Consider the following 12,262-nt stretch of genomic DNA (forward strand, 5'->3'; position numbering starts at 1 on the left):
TCGGTAACTAAAAACTTATATTCAATGAACATAATATTGGATATCACATTTTAATTTTGTCACAATCCCTATTTGTCTAGAGAAAGGAAATGTATTATCTATATGACTCTTTAAATGTAGGTGGCATACAGTAATAGTAATATCTCTGTTAGCTGGAATCCCTCTTAACCGGAATTCTCCACTAGCTGGAATTTAAATTTTCTTGGATAATCGTTCCCAATACAGAAAATTCCGGCTTTGGGAATGATTTTCCGAGGGGAATATTTTCTGGAAAATTCTGAGAAAATTTTCCTAGTACAGTACCTGGAAAATTCCAGGGATGGGAGAGTTTTTTTCCAGGTGAGAGAGATGAAAATCGCTCTCTGGAAATTCTGAGAAAATTTTTCGGGTGCCCGGAAAATTAAGGGATGGGGGATATTTTTCCGGGCTCGAGAGATGAAGTAACATATAATTTCTGGAACTTTTGAGAACAGTTTTCTGTCACTCGGAAATTTTAGGAAAATTCCAGGAATGAGGGACTTTTTTTCCAGGCTTTGAGAGATGATGTAATGTGCGATTTCTGGAACTTACGAGAAAATTTTTACGTTACCCAGAAAATTCCAGGGATGGGGTATTTTTTTACGGCTTTGAGAAAGTCGTCTCGTTACCTGGAAATCTCTCATTCCCAGAAGTGCTCTGCACCACTTGTTCCGGCTAATGGAGATATCACGATCTCCGTTAGCTGGAACACTCCAGTACCTGGAATTGAAATTAGCTCAAATTTTCCAGAAAAATTATCTCAATTCCGGGTCTGTAAAAGAGTTCCGAGTTTGAAAATCAGGAGCATTTTCTGAGAAAATTCCAAGAAAATCTTTCCACATCTCTCTGTTCTGTGCCTACTCTAGGTTCAAGATGACAGCATCTGCTGGTGAGTTTAGTCGTAGTATTCAATGTAATGTTTGCAGTATTAACAATATATTGTACGTGTATAGTGGTGTTACTGTAAATGAATACAGTTCCGTGTGAGATGTGTCATTTAGACTGGAAATTTTTCCTGTGAAGAGTGTAAAATTCCACTGTCTTTGCTGTATCATACAGCTCCATTCTTGCCTTTATCATATAGATTTTTTTTTAATTATTTATTTAACCATTTTTTTTATAACTATTCAGAATTATTTGGGTAAAAAAAAAAAGTGTGTAACTTAATTAGAACTGCATTTATTGACTCCAGTATCAAGATTTCTTACTTTTTTTTTTTTTTTTAATAAAAGAATGGAGTCTCCACATTATATTGTGTTGAAACATATATATATTTTTTGGGGGGGATTTCTTATTGGAAACGACTTGTAGAGAATTTATTGCGGATCATTATTATACAGTCGTATAAAATTCATCTCACTAAACACAATTAAAACTTTTTTGCTAGATCTAATGGGAGAGTGCTTGTCCGTGCGAGATGAGATGATGAGATGCATAGTTTAGACTCAGAAACTTTTCCCAATACACATATCTGGAAAATTCCGGAGATGTGGGATTTTTCCGTATTTGAGAGACTCGTCTCGTAACCCGCAAATCTCTCATCCTCGGAAGAGTTCTGCCCCAATTATTCCAGCCAATGGGGATATCACTGTATTAGTTCTTAATTACACACCTACAGTACTATATAATTGTATGTTTGTATTTTACTGGCTTGTGATATTGTTTATTTGTTTTCACTACAGTAAACTCTTGCTATTCGCGGGTTTGCGATTTCGACTATTCACGGTAAGCAGAAGGTGGCTAGTTTACGAGCCTCTCCCGCAGCGCAACGAGTCACCCACATATGCCCGCAGCTCAATCATTGCCTGTGATGCAGCGTCTCTTGTGTTGTACTCAAAACTTCAGTGTTTCTGTGTGTAATGGCCCCTCAGTGCTAGTGATTAGTGGAGTGAAACGTTTAGAGACATCAAAGCCAAGAGGAAACAACTACCAATCACGTTGTTTTTCAAGAAAGAACCGGCCACTCGCCCAGCTGATGCGTCTCCCTCATCTTACTCGGTCAGCTGCCGCCGCCGCCGCTCCACCCCCCACCTCCCTGTGCCACCACCCATATTTCCACCAACCACCACTGCATCACTCTTTTCCAACAGTGATCCTGATGATCTCCTTATGCTTTAGTAACCAGATTTCATCCTACTGTACATTATGCTTCATCAAGCTCCAAACTTCCATATACGAAGGAGAGTAGTATTGTTTACTTAGTTTTCTCATACACAGTATAGGTATACAGTAGTGCACTTAGGTAGTATATGTTGCTATTCATGGTTTTGCCAATTTGCGGCATTCCTTGGAACCTAACCCCCGCGAATTATGTGAATTATGTATTATGTGAATGAAACCATATACTGTACCTGTAATATAATATAATGATATAAAATTCTCTTGGTGTGTTGATGCAGTTTGTATGATGTAATTATTGTAAGTGGTCATCAAGACATGTTTTATGTGTGTTCGGGTAAGTCTAAGATAAGATTACGACTGCTAAGTGTGTGGATGTGTCTGAATTATGAGATTGGGTTGTGTGTGTTTGGGTGTGTTAGAGAAGTCTTAAGATGTTGAATTTAAAACTACATTTTTAATATACAGTATAGTCTTGATTTACACGGATTTTGTTTACGCGTTTGGTCATTTACTCGGCACCTTGCCAGAATGAAAATTTTTAATTACGCGGTTCATTGCATCATTTACGCGGCGAAAAGTCCAGACGCCCAATGCCATTTTTTATTCACGCGGTCCATTCTTGACCATACTCGGGAAGCGGTGCAGGGAGGGGTGCGCATTAGGTCGCTCCTACGTTATCGCTGACGTCATATGACGTATTGGACTGTGATTGGGTCACGCATCCTTACCTCCCTCCGCCGCTAGCTGTGATTGGTCTAATGTAACATGACGTGCCCTGCCCCCAGAGGGAAGAAGTCGCTGACCTAGTCAGGCGACTCTCATTGTTCTCAGTCTCCACATATACAGTTCTCTCTTGTGCCCGCTATTCCCCTCACAGTGGCTTCCGCTGGACCCCCACCACCCCAGAAAAACCTTGAACCTGGACCAAGCCATGGTTATGTGAAGGAAATCATCGAGTTGGGGGAGAAAATCAAGCTCATCCTTGACAAAGACACAGTCAAGCATTGGTATGAAGTATCTAATAACCTTCTGTCGAAAATTATGGAGCCGTATGCCCAGATGTATCATGACAACATCAATGCTAGTCGTCAATGTAGTATTACGGACTTCTTCGCCCACAACCCACCACAACCACAGCCAGCCCAAGTCAGTGATAGTGACAGTGACAATATGAACTTTGAGGGGTTTGTCAGGAAGGCCCTGCAAACCTTTGTGAATAGTGATAGTGATTTACTGGAGGGCAACTAATCTGCCCTCTGCCTCGGAACCAGCCGCCATTCCCGTATGCCGACCCATATCTTCTACTGTCGTAAGTGTAAAACCTTGAATTTTCTTTTACCTGGTACAGTATATTATTCTCTTATTGATATTTCTCTTCTATATTATGTGTGTGTGTGTGCATACCATCATAAAATTAAGATACTATTTTTACTACAACGTAAATATTGTGTCGGAAAAAGTGGAGTTTGGGGGTTGGCCCAGTCTCTATTTCAATTAATCCCATATGTTCTGTTATTTCGTTTATACTTTTCTCGTTTTACGCGGACCTCCACGGGTTCAATTGACAGCGTAAATGAAGACTATACGTACTGTACTGTAGATAATAAAATTACCTTTCTCTAGACAAATAGGGATTGTGTTAGTTAAAAAGTTATATATACTGTAGTCATTTAATATAGGCTTTTAGTTACCGAGTGCTTGACATACTGCCACACACACACACAAGCAAAACAGAGCCTCTATTGCATTCATATTTCTAAGACCCAAAATGAGATGGCAGCTTTCCTCAAGCGATTCAAAGCTTTGTCCTTGCCCATAGGGTTTGCCGTTTTGTCAAGGGACTTTTATTCACGACTGTTCCATCAGCTGAAAACTTAAAAATCACGATAATTGCATCATGTTAGGCTATTAGAAATTATGACTTTTTTATTATAAAATTGGTGACTGCTGTGTGATGTTCAATTTAATTCATACAATGAAGTTAATTTCCAATGCTGTTGTGTTAGTATAGTTGTTAGGAAACTAAGGTTTTGGTTTTTGGAGAAGAAAATACTTAGTACTCATCAAACATAGTTATTATTTATACACGAACCAATTTACATAATTATTTATACATTACAGGCAGCATTTGTCACATGTTCTTCAGGATAGTACACTTTCATTGGAAGAAGCAGGGGTACAACAGTATCTTATAAATTAATAAAAAAAAAAAATACGGTACTGGGACGGCCAGGTTAAGGATGAAGCGATGATTTCCATGGCCAGTATGTAGATCATCTACCACATTAATATGTCATCGTCACAGATTATATTTATTGTGCTGTAGTGTGTATGAGTATTGAACTTAACCACATTCTGAAAATTAAATGACATTTAAAGTATAACAGCTAGGACAGAATGGACTAGGAATTGCATAGGCTTAGGTTTCTTGGTTTGTTCAATATTATAATTTGATGTTTATTTGATGAACTTTAAATGTATTCTGAATTTTAATGTATGGAAAACCTGTCATTCACATTGAAAAATGGATAGCTGTATGTACACCCTGCGAATTTACTTAATATCTATGAAAATATCTGGCATATATTATAAATGATTAATAAAGTCAGGCATTCAACAAAAATATCTCAGAACACTTTAGGCATTACACAAATCTGCCACATTACATAAACTTTCCCAGGACAGGTCACAGTATGCCTCCACATCTAAGGTGTAGGAGTATCTTTTCTGTCAAATCACATTGACATCCCTAAGTCATCACCCTACACATAGAGCATACTGGATGCCTGCTTTTCCCACTAATATTACACATATAAAACAGCTCCACCTAGCAATATAGACTAGAGTGAAAGTTCTACCTAATCAGTCCTATATCTGTTTAGTGTTCATAGCTCAGTATGATGTAAAAGGCCTGTCTGGTCTTCACAAAATGGAGGATATAATACAGGTAAGTTGTCTCTTAAGTCCCTTGTTTAATCCTTCAGTCTTTAATCACCATTTTGTAGAGAAGTTACATAATAATTCAGTGATGACACAAATTAATCAACTTTATCACCAATGGAAAAGGAAACTCACTTAAGTATAGGTAATAATCACCACTTCTCCTGTGGCATGACAGGCTTACATATAATTAATACAACCAATTTTCTTTACTTAAAAAAAATATCATTTAAGTTAATGTAAACTTTTCAGTTGCTTATTAAACAATACATACTGTAATTTAAGCTATTAGAGGAGCCAAAATAAAACCTCCTTCAAGAAATTTGTATATTAGAGTTAATGTGAAGTAATATCCATATTTATTACCAAGTACTTTTCACTTTGGCACAGTGACACTGCTTCACATACAAAACTTCAGTGGTATAAAGGCAAATTGTGCCATAAATGAGTAATTTGCTTTTGTTCACCGAGTAGACTAGCCTTGGTGTCATTTTCAGTGTTTCAGGCACTCAGGAGGGTGTCATTTTCCCAACAAATTTGGGTGTTTCTGGGTCTCAAGATTATAATAGTCTTGGTGTCATTTTCCCAGCATATTTGAAGATTTTGGGCACCTTGGTGTCCTTTACAGACAAATTTGGGTGTTTCAGGCCTTGTTGTCATTTTACAGACAATTTTGAGTGTTTCAGGCACCCAAGTCAGTCTTGGTGTCATTTTACAGACAAGTTTGGGTGTCATTTTACAGGCAAATTTGGGTGTTTTCGGCACCCAACCCCATAGCTTTGGTGTTGTTTGTCCAGCAAATCGGCTCTCTGCAGTCTTCCCTTAAAGGAGTTTCCTGCTTGACCATCACCAAGCTTGATCTACATTTCAGTTTCAAATTCTTACTTCTTGAGGGTATGTTTTTCTGACATTTTTGTAATAGTACAATATTCTAGTCCTAAGACTTTTCAAGTTTATAGAGACCATTATATATGTAAATAAATTATAAACAAACATCTGTACACAAGAACTATATTAAGTATTAAAATAATTGCATACAATAAATATACCAAATTATTAAACAGTTCATATTATTAATTGTTTATGATCAACAGTTATAAATCCATTACGTAGAATAAAAGATGATGATTATTGTATCACTGGAGTAAGCAAAAATGTAAATTGTATTCCCTACATCACCCCAAAAATGGGTGTAATTAAAATCACTAATAATTAATGAAAGAAAAATCTTACCAATACTGTTGATGTTGGTAACTAAGATTTATATATGTTCCATGTAAAGATCTTCCAGACAGTGAATAAAGTACTTATAGAAACCTAGTACTCGAGTACTTTTAACAAAATCATACAGAGCATGGAAACACTTCACTACTAGAATTCTTGGTTATGTGTTTCTTTACAACAGGTCATTGTAAGATTATAAAATTACTCTGTAGTCAGAGATTGCTCACACATCAACCAAAAGCAAATCAGCTTCCTGTACAACATTTAGTAATGACACATTTGTAAACAATAGACCAGTCTTGAGACATAGATGCCAAGATAGAGTATTACAATTATCATATACAGTACACAGTCAGTATTGTTTGTGGATGGCGATCTATGAATCAGAAAAGCTAGTGACGTTACACTTGAAAAGCACATGTAAACACAGAACCATCAGCAAAAGTAGCCATATGACCACTAGCACACATGCTGTCCACAGTTATTCATGGACCCATTACAAACATGCCTTCCACACAGCCATAGGACAACTAGCACACACACCATCTAGATGCAGCAGCTATGGGACCATCAGGAGACACCATCTACATCATCCCAAACTATTAGAATGTATGATGGTCACTTGTAGTCACAAGAATGCCAACCTATACTTGGTTAACATTGTTCATAAGCTGACAGGAAATAGGCGTGGCTCCCAGACTATAACTACTCTACTACTAAGCACAATACATTGAGTATGGGCCCATCTCTTCCTGCAGTTTTTGCTAGAAATAACTTATTTACCTTAAATTATAATTTATAAACATATGTAGTCATGCTTGAAGCTTTTAAGGTTTTTAAAAAAAATAAATTTTTGAGAAATTATTTTGAATATGACTATATAGTTGTAAGGGTCTACAGGGTATTGTGAAAGCATTTATTAAACTCTTTATATGCATCAGATAATGTAACAAACTCCCTTGAATTTTTATATTTATATCAACTTTTAAATTCTCTACATTAAATTAACAATAACTTTTCTTCGTAAATATTTATAAACCACTATACCAATATCAAACTATAATTCTTGAGATATGTATTCGATATGGTTGTTCGGAGATCAAATTAACTATGATGACATATGTCATTTGATATGTAGGTAAACACCTCCTGGTAAAGGGAACGGTGGTGTGCGAGTACCGGGGCCGACATGTTGCATGCCTCAGGATAGGTGTCCCTTGTTGTGTAGGTTTCACGTCCATACACAGCTCAGACTAAATTGCATCACACACAGCTTTGATTCCAGTGATGAACATAAAATTACAACCTGCTGGAATTGCACTACCTTTTACTTTTTTTTACACATCTTCAGGCAAGGTTGTTCTGGCAGGTAGGTTCCTAAGGTTTAGTCCCTACAGAAGAAGTGAGAAGATTGACACTATATGAGGGTTACGAACCACGTTGGAAAGCTGCAATAGTTTTCTTGATCCATTTGACTGTGGTAGAGGTAATGTCATCATAGAGACGTGGACGTGATCCCTGGAAGCAGCCAGTATGGGATGTGGCTACACCAACTACTTCCCAACGTCCTGCCCATTCACACAGTAAACCACCACCACTCATTTCTTCCAACTGTAACAAATGATTAATGCACATACTGTATTTTACATATAAACAGAATAATAAATGTACATGACAAGGAAGAATATCAAGGGTAAAGGAAGTGGAAGTCTTATTAAATATTACCAAAATTGAGTCCAGTAATTACCAAAATTTAAATTTTTGATCACAGATTCTTAATCAGTGTGACAAGGATTACCAATGAACTCGAACATTGCTAATTTGACATCATTGGAGCTCTGTCCCATTCATATTACCCATAGAATACAAATTAGCTGGTGTGCAGCCATACTCTTTTTGTGCCATATGTAAATTTCCATAGTTGTTATCAACATGAGTGAAACATTATTTTTTGTAACATACAAATGGTACATATGGATTGATGCAAACACTAATGGAATTTATGAATACAGTATTGTAAAACAAAATTTTTTTATGTAAATGTTTGCATCTTTTTGTAGGCTAATTACATTGTATTAAAGTATAGACTATACAGTGTAAGCCTTAATAATCTTTTTTTCAACACTACATACTGTTCAAATGCTACTCGGTGCCGATGGCCCAAAGAAGCACAGGCTTCACAGATGCAATTTTTTGGGTGATTTGTGCAGTGGTGCAGCAGAATACAATCTCCTTTACAAGGTAACATACAAGACTCACAAAACTTCGTGCCAGGTCATTTAACTAATCAGACATTCAACCTACAACCAACTTACATTCACACTACTACGTAGCGGCACTCGTGCACACATCAATCACACAACTAGAGGACAGCACTCGTGCACGCGCCCATTCATGTCACACAGTGGTCCACTCACTCACGCTCGTTTGCATTACATAAACACCATACGCATACAACTAGTGCATGTGAAGGTATGCTAACACTATTATTATTTATGTACTGTATGCAACCAGCCGTTGCTTTAGTTGTATGTACTGTATAGGCAGTACTACCACCTAAATAAAATATTCAGCTATGTTACTATCTTGTTGCTCGGCTAGTTACATCAAGGAAAAGTATACCATATGGTACTGTGCTGTACCAGCACTAACGGTTACCGAGTTAATATGGTATTTGTTAAAACTGCAGTTTTTTCTAAAAAAAAAATTGCTGGAATAGAGTTAACATTAACATAATGAAAAACTAAGATTTGTATTGGTAGCAGGTAGATACTGTACCTGTATATGAAAAGTGCGTTTACAGGGGCTCGTCAAATTTTGTGCAGTGTGGCAGCCATGTATTTGTTAACATTTGACAGAAGGGAACTCGCAATAGTAAACATACTACGGAATCAAATTCAAACAATATTAAAACAAATATCTCAATGATAATGATTTGTGGAATGTTTATATAACTAGCCTCTGTAAATGCACTAATGAAGGGGACTGTTCCTTAGTAGACTAAACAAAGGGTAACTGTTCCAAACTGCTGACTGCTTGGACCACAAGGTAGGTTTATACATACCGGTATGTACTTTGAATAATTCATACAAATAACTAAAAACTTTTTTTTTGTTACGCAAAATATGTGTGAATTAGTCTGTATATATATATATATATATATATATATATATATATATATATATATATATATATATATATATATATATATATATATATATATATATATATATATATATATATATATATATATATATATATATATATATATATATTATATATATATATTATATATGTATATATTATATATATATATATATATATTATATATATTATATATATATATATATATATATATATATATATATATATATATAATATATATATATATATATATATATATATACAGAGTTCCCAAGAGTTCGTGTAATTCACATCTTCAGGGGTGAGTACAGATAAGGGAGAATACTTGAAAGGCTATATATACAGTGAAGTGAGATCAAGTCCCAAGGACAATAGGCGTCCTAATGGTCTGGTCATTAGGCAGTGACCCTTAATCTTCATGAGCACAGCAGCTGTCTGTAGTCAGGTCATAGGGGTGACCCAACCTTCTCACCTGGTTACAATTTTCTTAATACATACTTATCCAGTTTGTACATACCATTATTCAAATTCATGTTGACGAATTCGGAATGTTTAATGAGACTGGATTCTATAACGTTCCTACCAACAAATGAATAACAAGGTAATATTGAGGAGGCATTATAAATATATGTACCTAATTTTCGAAGTAGATTATCATAAAACGGGAATTTGTATCATAGAAAATGGGAAATATCCTTTCCGGGAAAGTTGGTTATCTACTTTCCGAAAAGTAGATTATACTTTTCGATAAAGTAGATTATCGACTTTTCGTAAATGAATTTTCGACTTTTGAAATATTACCTAATTTTCCAAAGTAGATTATCATAGAAAACAGGAAATTTGCATCATAGAAATGGGAAATATTCTACTTTCGGAAGTTGGTTTATCTACTTTCCTGAAAAAGTAGATTATCTACTTTTCGAAAATAGATTATCGACTTTTTGAAATGAATTATCGACTTTTGGGAAATATTACTTATTTTCGAAAGTAGATTATCATAGAAAACGAAATTTGTATCACAGAAAATGGGAAATATCTACTTTCCGGGAAAGTTGGTTATCTACTTATCAACGGAAATTTATCATATAAATGGAAATATCTACTTTCTGGGAAAGTTGATTTATCTTTCCCGAAAAGTAGATTATCTACTTTCGTAGATTATCGACTTTTGGAAAGTAGATTATCGACTTTTGAAATATTGCCCTAATTCCGATAGATTATCATAGGAAACGAAATTTGTATCACAGAAAATGGAAATATCTTCTCCGGAAAGTTGATTTATCTACTTTCGAAAGAGTAGATTATCTACTAAAGTAGATTATCGACTTTTTTGGGAAGTAGATTATCGACTTTTGAAATATTCTAATTTTCCGAAAGTAGATTATCTATAGGAAACGGGAAATTGTATCATAGAAATGGGAAATATCTACTTTCTGGGAAAGTTGGTTTTTTTTGGGGGTTTGTTGTGGGTTTGTTTTGGGTTGGTTTTTTTTGTGGGATATCTACTTTCCGGGAAGTTGGTTATCTACTTTTCGTAGATTTGTAAGTAGGTATCGACTTTTCGAGATTGATTTTCGGGTTTAAATATTACCTAATTTTCCGAAGTAGATTATCATAAAACGGGAAATTTGTATCTGAAAGATGGAATATCTACTTTCCGGGAAAGTTGGTTGTCTATTTTCCCGAAAAGTAGATATTTACTTTTTAAAAGTAGGTATCGCTTTTCGGGAAGTAGATTTTTTCTGACTTTTTGAAATATTGCAATTTTGCAAAGTAGATTATCATAGAAACGAAATTTGTATAGAAAATGGGAAATATCTACTTTTTCCGGGTTGATTTATTTTCTCGAAAAGTAGGTATCTACTTCGGTAAAGTAGATTATCGACTTTTAAGTAGATTTTTCGACTTTGGAAATTTTGCCTAATTTTTCGAAGTAGATTATCATGAAAACGGGAAATTTGTATCTGAAAATGGGAAATATCTACTTTCCGGGAAAGTTGGTTTGTTTTTCCTGAAAGTAGATTATCTACTTTTGATAAAGTAGATTATCGACTTTCGGGAAGTGTTACTATTTTGAAATATTGCAAATTTTGCAAAGTAGTTATCATAGAAACGGGAGAATTTGTATCATAGAAATTGGGAAATATCTACTTTCATAGGAAAATTTGGTTATCTGCTTTTGAAAAAGTGAATTATCTACCGAAAGTAGATTATCGACTTTGGGAAGATTATCGCTTTTGAAATATTACTAATTTTCTGAAGTAGATTATCATAGAAAACGGAAATTTGCATCGCCAAAGGCGAAATATCTACTTTCCGGGAAAGTTGGTTATCTTTCGAAAGTGAATTATCAACTTTCGAGAAAGTAGATTATCGACTTTTTGATGAATTGTATGAAGCTTTTGGGGAAATATTACCTAATTTTCGAAAGTGAATTATAAAACAGGAAATTTGTATCATAATAAATATCTACTTTCAAGAAAATTGGTTATCTACTTTCCCGAAATGAATTATCTACACGATAAATTATCGCTTTTTGGGGAAGTAGATTTTTCTACGACACTAAGGAAATATTACCTAAATTTTAAAAGTAGACTATCATAAAAAACGAAAATTTGTATCACAGAAAATGGGAAATATCTACTTTCCGGAAAGTTGGTTATCTACTTTCCCGAAAAGTAGCGATTATCTACTTTTCGATAAATGAATTATCGACTTTTGGGGAAGTAGATTATCGCTGGGGAAATATTACCTAATTTTCTGAAGTAGATATCATAGAAACGGAAATTTGCATCATAGAAATAGGAAATATCTA

At 34.9% G+C, this 12,262-nt stretch overlaps 1 protein-coding gene across 1 annotated transcript; it reads right to left on the reverse strand.

Annotated features, from left to right (window-relative positions):
* Positions 1 to 4,196: 4,196 nt before the first annotated feature.
* Positions 4,197 to 7,914, reverse strand: LOC121859850 (atrial natriuretic peptide-converting enzyme-like; the record flags this gene model as incomplete). Its single annotated transcript, XM_042356815.1, is given in 1 exon segment — positions 4,197 to 7,914. A coding segment is annotated over 1 exon segment (183 nt), but the record flags the coding sequence as incomplete, so codon positions are not given.
* Positions 7,915 to 12,262: the final 4,348 nt, after the last annotated feature.

Source organism: Homarus americanus, unplaced genomic scaffold, assembly GCF_018991925.1.
Source record: "Homarus americanus isolate GMGI-L3 unplaced genomic scaffold, GMGI_Hamer_2.0 scaffold29703, whole genome shotgun sequence".
NCBI lineage: Eukaryota > Metazoa > Arthropoda > Malacostraca > Decapoda > Nephropidae > Homarus > Homarus americanus.